The sequence below is a fragment of the Hyla sarda genome, chromosome 7 (genome assembly GCF_029499605.1).
Source record: "Hyla sarda isolate aHylSar1 chromosome 7, aHylSar1.hap1, whole genome shotgun sequence".
Classification (NCBI taxonomy): domain Eukaryota; kingdom Metazoa; phylum Chordata; class Amphibia; order Anura; family Hylidae; genus Hyla; species Hyla sarda.
Genome location: NC_079195.1, coordinates 188,813,644 through 188,829,437, shown reverse-complemented (window position 1 = coordinate 188,829,437; position 15,794 = coordinate 188,813,644). Strand labels below are relative to the sequence as shown.

Here is a 15,794-nt window from a genome sequence, read left to right as displayed (position 1 = left end):
AATCCACACTCTAAGCTGCTATGTTTAAAGGGGTTATCCAGGAATCAAAAAACACAGATAATGTCTTTCAAAGACCGCTCCCTGTCTGTCTCCAGGTTAGGCGTGGTTCTGCAGCTCAGTTCTATTGAAGTGAATGGAGCCAAGTTGTAATACCATAAATTACCACAGAAATGTGGTCTTTTTTTCTTTTCCTGGATAACCACTTTAACTCCCTCACCATCACTGCTGTTATGTATAACACAATGAGAGCAGAAAGCCTTACTAATTATCTCTGACTTTATTTAGCAAAAAAAAAAATTTTGGGCCTTTGTTCTGATAGAATGTCTGTGCTTTTTCCTAGCTACATGCCTGTATCTTTGGTAACTTACACATAGTTATGGAAGTAATAAATTAAAATATTAATTCAATTAAATAAAAAAATAAAAATAATAAGTAATAAAGAAGTAATAAAATATCCTAGGTTAAGACTTTTCTTAAATCACAAACTTTGTAGTCTATAACTCCTGACAGTAAAGTGGGGTCTAAATTTACCAGGAGTGGGGTCTAAATTTACCAGTGGGGTCTATAATTTTTAATTATACAGCACAGCTTTAATAGGACAACAGAACATTTAAATTTTTTACTTTGCATTTTCAGGAATTAATTGGAATACTAAATCATCAGATGGGAATTTGACATTTATTTTTACATTTCTTTTTTAAAGTTTATGATATTTTATGCACTTTTTGAAACTTGCACTTTTATATAATAAAATCAGGAATTAATTGGGATATAAACTCTTGAGACAAAGGTAATGCTCTTTTTCTGAATCTGACCAATCAGATTCAGCATAGTGTGTCAGGCAACACGCTTAGCCAATAGATCTACTTAAAAGAGGCCTAAGCAAGGGTAGAATTCTTATATTAATTTTCATTAACAGCCAATGTAAAAGTTATGGACATTTTTAATGTGAAAAAAATATATATTTTAGTTTTATTCTACAATCTTCATTCCCTCACTTACCTTGCCTTGTTTTTTAGTTTTTAGCCTGCTTCTAGGTTCACATTCTTTCATGTAGGTGTGAGGTCTGTGATCATGAGTCTAGAGTTTGTTTTATTTATAGCCTTTGTGTGCCGTCCTCCATGTATGCGCTCCCCTCTGTCCACACTTTAAAGGAGCACTCCACCTCCAGACATCTTATCCCCTATCCAAAGGACAGGGAATAAGATGTCTGATCACTCGGGTCCCGCCACTTGGACCGCGCTCCGTGAACTCCGTGCAGCACCCGTACCGCATCCAGCATTCTAAACATTAAATGAAATGACGTCACAGCCCCTCCATTCATGTTTATGGTAGGGGGCGTCACGGCAACTCACACATAGTTAGGGAAGTAACATGATATTCCAAGATGAATACTGTCCTCAATAATTACCTATACAAGACGGTTACCAGAACATTAAAATGTGTTGCTTTTAATTTCCAGGAATCAATTGGAAGTCACCAAACGGTAATCTCATATTTATTCTTATATTTCTATTATGAATTATAATCATTTAATGGACTTTCTGAAACTCACACATTTCCATTGTATAATTTTAAAAGGAATGAACTGGGATATAAACTCTGGAGCTACAGGTAAGGTTCATTTTGTGAATCTGACCAATTACATTTAGCATGGTATGTTATGTTATCTCATGTGACAGAATTGATCAAACACCAGTTAAACTTAGATCTCACCATCGGTGGGTTGACTTACTGTGCTTGGGTCTTGGTTTCAAATGTAACAAAAAGTAACATGTTTGTCTCCCCATGTTTGTGTGTGTTTTCTTCTGATGCTTCATTTTCTTTCCACACTGGTTCATTTGGCATTTAGATTATAAGCCCCAATGTTAACAAGCAGCAATGTAAGTGGTGACAAGCTATAAACAGCACTGCAGACTGAGTTGGTGCAATATAAACAAATAAAACACATAGATAATAATATAATTTAGGGGATGTCTGATCATAAAACCTATTTACAACTGTTCTCATCTTCCTGTTCCTGCACCGCCAATAGTGCCGCTAAGTAGCTGCTACCAGCCTTGCTGATATATCAGGGTGCTGAGTCGCTGGGCCAATCAGACTCAGGTCCATATCCCACACTTCTTAAGATGTGCCATTAAATCTGTTACTCACAGACTATTGTGACTGGTATCTCTGAGGGCCTCATACATGTTATACATATCCGTGGATCTGCTGTGTACCAACGCATTGCCTGTATGCCCTGTTTTCCTGCCTTAACTTCTTATTCTGCTATTGGCATTCCCTCCTGGTAATCTGACCCCTTGCTTGACGTCTGACCTTCATCTGGTCTCTGACTTTATTCCTGATTCTGTTTTCTGATATTTGACCTTGGCTCTGACTTTGACCAAGCTTCTGACCTGGATATTGTAACTGATGTGCCTCTCTGTTGCTGACCAGCTAGACTAGACTATCCCAGGTTCCCTGTGCATTTAGCTAGTTAAGCACCAGCTGGGGTTGCCATCTTTTGGGATGGGAATTCCAAGTATGTAGGTACCAGAGCGCAGATGGAGATAAGGGCTGCAGATCCCTGCCCCCTACATTACAAAACATTGACCCATTTCTTGGACTTTGGAGTCCAACAGGCAGTTCTACTTAGTGCACAGCTATTTTCTGGGGACTTACATGGTAAGACTGTCACTTATTGAGTAAGGCCGCCCACTAGATTAATAAGAATAAGCAAAAGTTTAGATCAACCTCTTTTTAATTTCCAGGAAATATATGATATATTTATTAATTGTATTATAAGGTTTAAGCTTTAATGTACTTCCTCAAACTAATACATTTGTGTTAAAAATTAACAGGAATGAACTGGGATGTAAACTCAGCAGGTAAGGTTCTTTTTGTACAATGTCTACTTTAAAGCAGTAAGAACAATGTTGTCCGTAATTATTTATTGCTATTTATCTTCCAAAATTTGCAAAATTGCTGTTTTCTCTGCAATATGAATATAAATATTTTTGGGTTGTGCCATACATTTTATGGTAAAATGATTGATGTCATTAGGAAGAACAATAGGTTTGGCAAAAAAAAACAAGCCCTGCTATGGGTCTGTGGATGAAAATATAGTTATGATTTTTAGAAGGTGAGGAGGAAAAAACGAAAATACAAAAATAAAATTGGCTGTATCCTTAAGGCCAAAATGAGATGTGTCCTTAACCCCTTAAGGACGCAGGACGTACTCAAACGGCCCCTTTTCCGAGTCCTTAAGGACTCAGGACGTTTGAGTACATCCTGTCAAATCCCGGCCCCCCACCGCTAGCTGGAGGGGAGCCGGTGCCCGATGCCTGCTGAAATCGTTCTGCAGGCATTGCGGCATATCGCCCAGGGGGGTCATGATGAGCGGCGGAGGACCTCCTATACCGGCGATCGCTGCAGGACGCCGTTAAGTATTAATTGGCGTTCTGCAGCGGTTCCGGGTCATCAGGGTCACGTGTGACTCTGTGACCCAGATATAGATGTTGAATGGTGGTGTAATATACACCACCAATCATCATCAGTGCTGTACTGGGGGCTGGCATTGTTGCCACCGCCCCCACTACAGTGTGATTGGGTGGCCAAAGTGACCACACCAATCACAGTGTAATGGGAGAAGATGGTGGGGGCTAGGAGCATGTTGCTCCGTTCTGCCCGCCATTACACAGAGATCTGGCGCCACCATCCCCTCAGTTGAAAAAAGTGCCCCTTGCCCCCTTACTGTGGCCCCTTGGCACAGAAATCCCCCAGGGTCAGCTTTAGATTAGGTAGGGACAGGTTAGAGTTAAAAAAAAATTTTTTTTTTTTTTTTTTCAGCGTACCTCAGTGGGTGTCCGTGGGTCCGTAGCACCTTTAGCTGCGTGACCCCGGCCCTGCTGGGCCATTGCGGTCTGCCGCCAGCGGGTTTGTTTTTGGCGCAATTTTTTTTTCCACTTAAGCGTGTGTGCGGATCCTCTAGGTTATAAAAGAGCCACCGTTTGTTAAAGCCCACCCGCTGCTGATCAGTCCCGTAGTACTGATCAGGTTTTTTTTTGTGGTGCTGGCACTTTTTTTCGGGTTTTCTAGCGCTTTTTTGCACCCATAGGTGGTCCGTGCCACCAGTAGCAGGCGTGTACTGTGTGGCCGGACCGTACCTGTGTGTGTGCAGCATGCCTCACCGCTGTCAGTGATTTATCACTGATCAGCGTTTTTTTTTGTGTGGTAAAGGCACTTTTTTCGGTTAACGTGTTTTTTTTTTCACCCATAGGTGGTCCGTGCCACCAGTAGCAGGCGTGTACTGTGTGGACGGACCGTACCTGTGTGTGCAGCCTGTCCCACCGCTATCAGTGATTTATCACTGATCAGCGTTTTTTTTCTTTGGTTCAGGTGGGTGCATTTTTTCGGGGTTAAGCGTTTTTTTATTTTATTTTTGGGTTTTTTTGTGTGGGGGTCTGTGAAAAAGCCACCAGCCACTGTTCTGGGCTGAGTGGCCGGACCCCCCACTGAGTTCTGCGCCCCCTGCCGCCACAAGCGCTAATCAGTGCGCACACCACTGATTAGATAAACGCTTTTTTTGTCGCAGGGCTTTTTTTGCGCTAGAAGTCCCCCCCTTTTTTTTTTTTTTTTTTTTTTTTTAAAGTCCCCTTTTTATTTTTATTTTATTTTCTGTTAGGGCGGGTTCGTTTAGTTAGGTTGGGTTAGGGTGGGTAGGGAGGTAGTATCGCACCACACCACACGCAGCACATACACAAATAAAGTTTTCCCTCCCCCCCCCCCACACACACACACACACACACACACACACACCGTATCCACAATAGAGTAGGGAAATGGCCCGCAGAGTGTTTTCGGCGGAGGAGTCATTAGCCATACTTGCCTCCGACTCTGAAAGCATCTCAGAGGACAATGGAGACCTTACCTTCCTTATTTCATCGTCCTCCTCATCATCATCTAGTTCAGATGATGAGCCACCAAGGCGGCGAACTCGCCGCCGTGCGGTGCTGCAAACCTCCTCTGCCCTTGACCCTGTGCCCCATGCTAGTATGAGTCCCCCTGGCGCTCATACTAGTGAAGCCCTCCAGCCACGTTCACTGGTACATCGTGTTATGCTGATAATGCGGCATGTCCCCCCCGAACTGATCCTGCGTATGACCGCCTGTATAAAATAAGGCCGGTCATCAATCACTTCGGGGCCAGATTTTGGGAGGTCTCTATTGATGAGTCTCTCATCAGCTTTAAAGGGGTACTCCGGTCAAAACATTTTTTCTTTTAAATCAACTGGTGGCAGAAAGTTAAACATATTTGTAAATTATTTCTTTTAAAAAATCTTAATCCATCCAGTACTTATTAGCTGCTGAATGCTACAGAGGAAATTCCTTTCTTTTTGGAACACTGATGACATCACGAGCACAGTACTCTCTGCTGACATCTCTGTCCATTTTAGCAACCATGCATAGCAGATGTATGCTAAGGGCAGCATGGTGGCTCAGTGGTTAGCACTGCTGCCTTGCAGTGCTGGGGACTTGGGTTCAAATCCCACTAAGGACAACAATAAATAAAGCGTTGTTATTTTTATAACAACATCAGCAGAGAGAACTGTGCTCGTGATGTCATCAGAGAGCATTCCAAAAAGAATTTCCTCTGTAGTATTCAGCAGCTAATAAGTACAGGAAGGATTAAGATTTTTAAATAGAAGTAATTTACAAATATGTTTAACTTTCTGCCACCAGTTGATTTAAAAGAAAAAAGGTTTTCACCAGAGTACCCCTTTAAGGGGAGACTCAGCTTCCGGCAATACATCCCTACCAAGCGAGCGCGGTATGACGTGAAGATGTATAAACTTTGCGAGAGTACCTCCGGGTACACTTGCAAGTTTATAGTGTATGAGGGACGAGATTCCCATTTTGAACCCCCAGAATGTCCCCCCACTCTGGGTGTTAGCGGGAAAATCGTTTTGGGCCTTTTGCACCCATTGCTAGATAAAGGTTACCAACTTATATACTAGTATCCCTCTCTTCACATCCCTCGCCGCCAGATCCACGGCCGCTTGTGGGACAGTCCGGAAGAATCAAAGAGGCCTTCCGCCTCATCCCCTACATGCTCCTATCCCCCGGGGTGAGTCCCGTGCCTTTTCCCATGAGAACCTGTTGTTGGTCCGGTATAAGCACAAGAGGGATGTCCTTATGCTCACCACTATTCATGGGAACGGCAGAACCCCTGTCCCTGTGCGAGGTACCGCGGACCCCGGTCCTCAAGCCCGATTGTATTCTGGACTACAATCGGTATATGGGGGTAGTTGATCTTTCTCATCAAGTCCTCAAGCCATATAATGCCATGCGGAAAACACGTGTATGGTATAAAAAGGTTGCGGTCTACATGGTACAGGTTGCCATGTACAGCTCTTTTATACTGTACAAGTATGCTGGCAACACAGGGACATACCTGCAGTTCCAAGAGGTAGTTCTAAGGGCCCTCATCTTTGGTGACCGCCAAGGAGCGGGTCAGAGCACCTCTGGAAATTTAGGTCCCCGGATCGTCCCGGGCCAACACTTTCCAGGTGTGATCCCCAACACTAGAAGGTCGGGACGAACCCAGAAGAAATGCAGAGTGTGTCACAGGAAGGGGAGACGGAGGGACACCACCATTCAGTGTGACACTTGACCAGATAATCCGGGCCTCTGCATAAGCTGCTTCAGGGAGTATCACACTTCCATGGAGTACTAAATTTTCCATCCTTTGCCCTAATTTTCATTCCCCAGAATTCGGCTCCAATGTACCAGTCCAGGGTACATTGACTTCCAAATTTTATACCAAAATACCCTACCCCCCCCTAAAAAAAAAAAAAAAAAACTTTTTCCCAATACCCCAATACCTTTTTTTTTCTTCCCCCTAAAAAATGGGTCATGGGACGCAGAGTCAACAGCATTGGAGGTTTGCATTTGCCTCAAATGCGCAACGCTCTCTCTCTCCACCTGAGCGGGTTGCGCATTTGAGGTAACAGAATAGGGACGGCCCCACACATCCCCTTCCCAGAATGATGATTCAGAGTATAGGGTTTGGGGCGGGCATCATTTTTACTTTTGGCTGTACTCTGGGTCATCATTCTGGGAAAATAATTGGCATATCAGTAAAATTGCAATTTTCTTCCCCCCCCCCCCCCCCCATAGTACATTTTATCCATTCCTTGAAAATAAATGAAGGGAACACCCGTCTGTTCCAAATCTCCACTTCACCCTATACACCTTCCCTAGGGGGTGTACTGTTTGTAATAGGTTCACATGTGGGTGTTTCTTGTATTTTCCTCTGAATGTATGTAACTGTTAGGTCCGTAACAAACATCCGCCTCAAATGCAAAGAGTTCTTGCTGAAAGATGAAGCAGAGCATAGGTTGAAAATTGCAATTTTCAAAAGTTACCCTTCATCCATTCCTGGAAAATAAATTTAGGAAACACCTGTGCATTCAAAATGTCCTCTTTACCCCTATACCCATTCCTCAGGGTGGGTACTTACTGTAATGGTGTCACATGTCGGCGTTTCATTTTTGTATTTTCCTCGGAATGTATGTAACCGTCTACTACTGATATGCCATAGGCCACAAATACAAAGTGACCTCTATGACTTCTGAGCCTTGTTGTGCGCCTGCCCAGCACGTTACCCCATATGTGGATGTATTTTTATAGTCAGGGGAAAAAGCCCTCAAAAATTTGTAACCCAATATCTCATATTACCCCTTGTGAGAATGTTAAAAATTGGGTAACCCCAGCATTTTAGTGTAAAAAAATCAAATTTTTCAATTTATGGCCCACTTTTCAAAAAACCTGTGAGGCGTTATTTCCCACTGTACCCCTTGTTACGTTCATTGAGGGGTGTAGTTTCTAAAATTGTGTCACATGTGTTTTTTTTTTTTTTTGCTGTTGGGGCTATATAAATGCACATGACCCCCGACTTCAATATCAACAAAATTTCACTCCTTCTATTCTGAGCATTGTAGTGCGTCCACAGAGCAATTAACATCCACATATGGGGTATTTTTTTTCCTCAGACGAAGTTGTTCTACAAATTGGTAGATTTATTTGAACAGTAAGAGACAGAATACCAACAAAAAATCCAGAAAAATACATAGCCAAGACCAAAGAGCTTTCCAAGGATGTCAGGAAATAGATTGTAGACCTACACATGGCTGGAATGGGCTACAAGAACATCATCATACAGCTTGATGTTTACAACACTTAATGGGATTATTTACAAATGGAAGAAACACAAAATACCGTATTTATCGGGGTATACCACGCATTGGCCTATAACACGCACCCTCATTTTACCAAGGATATTTGGGTAAAAAAAGTTTTTTACCCAAATATCCATGGTAAAATGAGGGTGCGTGTGTGCGCGTGTATACCCCGATACATCCCCAGGAAAGGCAGGGGGAGAGAGGCCGTCGCTGCCCGCTTCTCTCCCCCTGCCTTTCCTGGGGTCTAGAGCCCTGCTGCCGGCCCTTCTCTCCCCCTGTCTATCGGCGCCGCTGCCCATTCTGTCCCCCTGACTATCGGTACTGGCGCCCCATTGCCGGCGCCGATAGCCAGGGGGAGAGAAGCGGCGCTGACAGCCAGGGGGAGAGAAGGGGCAGCGGCACCCATTGCTGGCGCCGCTGCCCCGTTGCCTCCCCCCATCCCTGGTGGCATAATTACCTGGGTCGGGTCCGCGCTGCTCCAGGCCTCCGGCGTGCGTCCCCTGCGTCGTTGCTATGCACGGTGCGGCGCACTGACGTCATGCGCCGTGCCGTGCCGCACATAGCAACGACGAAGGGGACGCACGCCGGAGGCCTGGAGCAGCGCGGACCCGACCCAGGTAATTATGCCACCGGGGATGGGGGGAGGCAACGGGGCAGCGGCGCCGGCAATGGGTGCCGCTGCCCCTTCTCTCCCCCTGGCTATCGGCGCCGGTACCGATAGTCAGGGGGTCAGAACGGGCAGCGGCGCCGATAGCCAGGGGGTGAGAAGGGCCGGCAGCAGGGCTCTAGACCCCAGGGAAGGCAGGGGGAGAGAAGCGGGCAGCGACGGCCTCTCTCCCCCTGCCTTTCCTGAGGCGGTATCGGCGTATAACACGCACATAGACTTTAGGCTAAAAAATTTAGCCTAAAAATTGTGTGTTATACGCCGATAAATACGGTAACTGCCAGTCTCCCTCGGTTGGGAGCTTCATGCAAGATCTCACCTTGTGGAGTGTCAGTGATCATAAAAAAGGTGAGGACTCAGTTAAGAACTACACAATTGTCAGTGATATCAAGGCAGCTTAGTCACGAAGAAAACAATTGGTAACACATTATGCCATGAAGGCCTGAAATCCTGCAGTGCAGGTCCACCTGCTCAAGAAAGCACATGTAGAAGCCCATATGAAGTTTGCCAATGAACATCTGAATGATTCAACGGTGAACTGAGCTAAGGCAATGAAGGTGTGGCTCAAGGATAAGCATATTAAGGTCCTAGAGGGGCATAGCCAGTCTCCAGACCTTAATCCCTCCAGACCTTAATCCAGACCTTAATAGCAAAATCTGCAGAGGAAGCTGAAATCCTGTCTGAGATGTGTGAAAACCTGTTGGCCAATTACAATAAACAACAAGGGTTTGCCACCATGCACTACAGCAATTCATGTTTTGCAAATGGGTCAAATACTTATTTCACTGAGTAAAATGCTAATTAATTCATAACTTATTAGAAATGCATTCTGCGGCTTTGTTTGTTGCTTTACTTTCTCTTACTGTTAAAATTTACCTACCATTAAAATTATAGATTGATCATTTCTTTGTCAGTGGACAACATACAATATCAGCAGGGGATCAAATGCTCCTAGTACCTACTAAATATGATGCACAGACTGTTAAAATGCAGCCATTAAGGTTGTTGTTGCTTGTTCTCTGTGTACTATATCAATTTCCCCAGATTACTCCATGTTGTTCTGTTTGCCCACATTACCTCTAGCCCCTCTGTTTCTGGAGGTTTGAAGGTTTGCTAGGGATTTATCTGACTGAAAATAAGTCAGACGGATAGCACTTTATTTCTGATGGTTTGTTTCAGTCGTAGGTAGCACAAATTATTTGTGCAGATAGCACAAATTATGTCATTAAAATGTTTGTCCAGTTTTAAAAACCCAATTTGTTATTTAAACTAATGACAGATAGTTCTGGAAGTTTCTGGATTCTATCAGTTGTGCTAGGTCTGCAACTGGGGACCCCATCTTTATTTACCGAGAAGGCCCTAACAGGTTATTTAAAAATTGATTTTTAAAACCAGACAACCCTATTTAAAGGTGTTATCCAGGAAAAAACTTTTTTTATATATCAACTGGCTCCCGAAAGTTAAACAGATTTGTAAATTAGAAGAGGTTTGCTATGGGGATTTGCTTCTAAACTGGGCAGTTCCCAAGACAGGTGTCATCAGAGAGCACTTAGACAGAAAAGAACAACTCAAATTCAAAAGCTCATAAGTACTGAAAGGATTAAAAAAAATTTTATAGAAGTAATTTACAAATCTGGCAAAAATAGATTTATTAGTCCTCAGCTCAATATCAAAAAAGATTAAATGGTAGATGTCTGGTATCAAATAGAAAAAAAGAAAGAAAATGAAAAAACTGATAGATAATATGTTATGTATTATAGGATAAATAATCAATGCGTGCCCGCAGGGCCCTACGGTAGCGCACAAATGGTTAAAAGGTATAATAAAATATATAAGAACCATTAGGTGTTACACTACAGAGTAATACACTCCACTTCAGTGAAGAAGGGGTATTACTAACGTTCTATGAACCCCGAAACGCTTTTGGTAACTGAGATTGAGCCTCTGATATTTAGATCCAGTTCACACTACAGCTGCGGTTTCACAGCGTTTATTGGAGAGTTGCTTTTCTGGAGAGATTTTATTCATTTACCACCTACTATTCATATACTTCATGGATTCGCATTTAAATCTATTTGCCAAACCGGTATAGAACCCTCCACTACAGGAACATTGTCCTAAAGTTTGTTGGAGTTATACTTTATCTGCACGCTACTAACTATCTGCATCCAACGCTATCCAGTGCTTACCAGCCTCCCGCACCAGGTCAGCTGACCTGCCATCAGCTGACCTCTGACGTCAGACGCCAAGGAACAGCTCGCCGGCGAGAGCGGCTGTACATCTTGCGACCATCACGCCACCCCGGCTAGAGCGTATGTGACCATCTTCCATCTGCCTTGCCAGTGGTGCGGTGTGTGGCACAACTGTGCCAAACACTATATTTCTTTTGCAGACAATTCCAGTGTGAAGTGGAAAAACCGGCAATAGCGATCCAGCACTAATATCAATCATACAAACTGATCTGTATTCCATACCTGTTACATGATATCATTATATTTCAGGACATTTTTTTTTTTCAGGACATTCATAGGACACTTATTTACTTTACAGGATATAATTCTACCATCTACAAGACTGTTTTTCATTTTTCATTTACAGGATATTTATTCATAGAACATTTATTGTATAGAAGGTTTCTCTGAAAAACAAGCACATCAAACAGATATATTTTTTACAGGTGGAACGTTTATTTTTCATGTATAGATCTCCATTCGGTGCACATTAGACACACTATCATTCTGATAAGTGTGGCAATATATGCAACAGCAACATAAGTGTATCACTATATAGCTGGCAGCTATAGTAGATACATTGGTTACATCAACTTATGTATTTGAGAGTATTATCAATACTACCCATGTTCGCTCTGTAGTGTAACATCTAATTGTTCTTATATATTTTATTGTACCTTTTAACCTTTTGTGCTCTTTCTTTTTTTCTATTTGATACCAGACATCTACCATTTAATCATTTTTGATATTGAGCTGAGGACTAATAAATCTATTTTTGCCACTTTTCCTTATCTCTCTGTGGGGGAGAGCTTTTTGTTAACCTTGCTCATTTTATTGTGGTTGAGCTACACACAAATACTCACATAATTTACAAATCTGGTTAACTTTCTGGAGCCAGTTGATATTTAAAAAAAAAGTTTTTTCCTGGATAACCCCTTTAAGTAAAGAGCCATCTTGTTAACAGCTGTCCCATGCTTCTTAGGACTTTGGTTCAGAAGTATTTGAACAGTGACACAATCCAGTAGTTCCTCAACTTACAATGGACTAAGGTTACACTATTTTCAACCTACAAAGGTCTTTTCTGGACCATTAAAACCATACTCAACATACAATAATATAGAGTGACCAATTTTATACCCCTTGAATTAAAGCTAAAAGTCTAAACATTGATATATTGATGACTTTCATCAATATGAGTTTCAAATACATTGTGGGGTGTGCAGATGCTGAATTGTTAAAACGTCACTGTCTAAATACTTCTGCACCCAACTATATAAGTAAACAATAATCATGAATTAGATTTATGGCTTTAAGCACTGAATCCTAACCATTGCTTCATAACTCATTACAGCCAAATTGCAGACGTCTAAACCACGACAAGGTAAGAATATTGTTTTTTCCATTGTTGTTGCAGGAATGAAAAGTGCAGCCTTGACTGCATACAGTTTAATGGTATATTTGTATTAATGTGTACAGGGGGACATAAAAGCTAATTCATTCATGTACTAAAAAAAGACACAGGCTTGCCAGACAAGCCAGACAGGGAAATTGCATTATTGCTTTACAAAATATTGGTGCAGCCCTTATCTGGAGTATGCTGTTCAGTTCTGAGTTTAATAAAAGGTTCCCCTGGAGTTGGGAAAGTACGAAACAACTAAACTGACTAAAATAATTAAATTTATTCATTCTAAATAAATAAAGGATGACATTCTGTACTTGTTTATGAATATAAAAGACGTGTAAGAAAATTGGGCAAAAAGCTGTTTCATTTAAAATCTTCTCAAAAGACATGATGAACTCTCTCCTTCTGGAGCAAAAAAAAAAAATGTACACTCTCCAATGATTCTTTACCATAAGGTCATTTTAACACAAACATTTTACGATCACATTTTTGTCACCATTTACAGTCTAAATCTGTCTGACTGACACCTTTCAGTTCAGGTCCTTAGACTCATGGTCAGGCCAGGACTTATTATAGACACAAATTTTTTTATTTAAAATGCCCCTGTGAAACTGGCCTAAGAACTGCAAATCTGCAATAGATATCTCAAGAGCTGGTCACAGCAGAAACAATTTATAATTAAAAAAGGCTTAGATTATTTCTTATAAAAAAACCAGGATTAATACTTATGTAAATGTAAACATTTATTTTGAATGCTAATCAGTATAAAAGAAATTGATAATGGAGAGCACACCTGTGCAGAGCCCGAGCAGCAGAGGAAATCTTAAAGTGCTGAAAATGCACTTACCTAGGGTTGTTGCACTAGGAGCAACAGAGCTTACAGAAGTACCTTATAGATTACATATATAGGCACAAAACAACGTGTTTCAGATCCAGAAATTACCCTTCATCAGGATGGGCACCTACCTGATGAAGGGCCCTTTCTGAATCTGAAACGTGTTTTGTGCCTGTACTTACAATTAAGAAAAAATTAACTAATACTTTTATTCACATTAATCCTTGGAAGCTGCATTGGCATTCTGGTACACGGTTTCTATGCCACTCATAGGAGGTTAGTTTCTGAATTATTTTGAATGTTGAGCCAGTCACATTTTCCCTTTTTATGGCTGTGTTTGCTCTGAACAAAAAACGCAGCATTTAGATGTTAGTTGGGAATCAGTAGGAAAATATGAAACAACATACCCACTTTATTTTTTTTTCTTTGAGGTTTTTTCACTCTTCATTGGCATTTGTTTTTTAGTGGCAGTTTTTTTTTTAATCACAGCGTAATGAGACCATAGTTTTTTTTTTAGGGAATTGATGTTTTTTCTCCCATAGCCTTCTACTGGAGGAGGAAAAAAAATGCAATGTGGTTTTAACATTGGCATTTTTTTGCATTCTCTCCCCCCAATTATTCAATAGAAGTCCTTGAGACACATATTAAAAGAATCATATGACTTATAATGAGGAAAAAGCAGGGGAAAAAAAACACCAAAGAAAAAAATGCCAAGACTAAAACCCACTATTTAAACTTCACAATAACTGCATATTGAGAGTGCAAAACGAGAGGACAGTTTTTATGGCATTTTTTAGGGTACACTGTAAAAACAAAAACACCAAAAATAAGTTAAAAGCAAATTTTGTGGAAATGTAGCCTAAGGGTAGATTCACACGTAGAGGATATGCTGCATATTTTTGCTGCATATTTTCTGCAGCTGATGCTGCTACCAATTGAAGTTAATGGGTGGCAAAATCAGCTGCACAAAATATGCAGCAAAAATATGCAGCAGATCCTGTACGTGTACACTAAAGCAGATTGGTTTAGGCCTTATGCATTTCTTACCTAACTCTGGATCAATACAAAGAAAACAACATTTTAAAGTTAACCATACCTTCCCTTCATCCACTTCCTATCCCGGACCTTGCATAAACTTGATGGACATATTTCTATTTTTAACCGCACAAACTATAGAACTATATAACCCAACTATATAACCCAACTATATAACCCAACTATATAACCCAACTTTAAAAACAGCTCAGAAGATCACATAAACACTCCTAGCTGATCCAACAGTGTTATTGTACAGGGCTTTTAGGGCTCTTACACAGTGTTATACACACATAATTGGGCTATTGGGGAAAGTTCTGACAGAACTAGTTTTGTCAGAACCAGAACTGTTTTCCAGATTTTGATGAATCAGCAGATCTGAACTTTTAAAAATTTCCTCATCTCTACTAGAGATCCTAGAGCAAATTTACGAAAATGCCCTTCTCCCCCAAAAAGCTAATTAGAGGAAAGTACATGAGGAATGTGTCACAAATGGTCCAGTTTCTGCATAAAGCAACTCTCATTTTCTAAACTTGACTACAAAGATGAATTAGTTATTATAGACAACAGGGAATGTTTCTCACTGAGACAGTTTGGGTCCGATTTTGCATTGTGCACTCCAACCACAGAATGCCACCAAGGATTGCCTATAGCTCAGAGGCTGTAAATTCTTAATGCAAAATGTGCGTATTTAACTAATAGGTTATTAAAACTTTTTTATTTCTTTCTTCTAGGATTTTTTTCCAAATGGGGTTAAAAGATCCACTTACTAGAGGTTAAATTGCTTTATACAATGAAATTACAAGACAAGACTGTTAAAGCTCTAAAAGCGTCTTAGATATGTATCACATTTGCTTTACTGTAATGCTTTATCTGCATATCTTCAAATGCAGTATATGACAAAATAAAAGCTTGCTCTTAAAGAATATAATTGTGAGAGTGTTTTTTTATGTTTTTATTTTAAAGATTGAATGAAATGAAATGTCAAGAAAAGTTGTGTCTACAATTTTCCACAGTAGAGAAACATAAAAGGTTGTACTAAATAATATTCTTCAGTTCAACCTGGGCCACCTTTGATCACGGAGATTCCCAGTGGTCCGACTTTCCAGAACAGTGCCCTGGCTCTAAACTGCATGGAGCTGCAGACAGCATGCACTCAGTGCACTGTCTATGGGAGCGTCAGAGATACCAGAGTACAGCCGGTATTTCCAGTGCTCCCATAGACAATACTCGCCAGTAGAGAAGAATACATTTTTTGAATATTCGATTTGGCCAATTTGCCAAATTTTCCAAAAGAATTTGGTTCGGTCTGAATGTTTTCGCAGTGAATCGCTATAAAAAAATGGCTATTTCTGGCCTACAGAGGCTCAATAAGGGTATAGAACACTTTGCCTTGCCCTAAC

At 41.2% G+C, this 15,794-nt stretch overlaps 1 protein-coding gene across 33 annotated transcripts in view; it reads left to right on the top strand.

Annotated features, from left to right (window-relative positions):
- The window catches only part of LOC130282928 (uncharacterized), a 119,149-nt gene extending 103,838 nt beyond the window's left edge, over positions 1–15,311 (top strand). For 32 of the 33 annotated variants that reach the window (XM_056531896.1, XM_056531920.1, XM_056531901.1 and 29 more), the window contains 5 exons: positions 1,463–1,486; positions 1,582–1,614; positions 2,844–2,870; positions 12,471–12,500; positions 15,126–15,311. In XM_056531896.1, the coding sequence (XP_056387871.1) occupies positions 1,463–1,486; positions 1,582–1,614; positions 2,844–2,870; positions 12,471–12,500; positions 15,126–15,148 (137 nt within the window). In that variant the 3' untranslated portion in view covers positions 15,149–15,311. The remainder of the gene's footprint in view (positions 1–1,462; positions 1,487–1,581; positions 1,615–2,843; positions 2,871–12,470; positions 12,501–15,125) is intronic. The other variant, XM_056531926.1, reaches the window with a different exon arrangement.
- Positions 15,312–15,794: the final 483 nt, after the last annotated feature.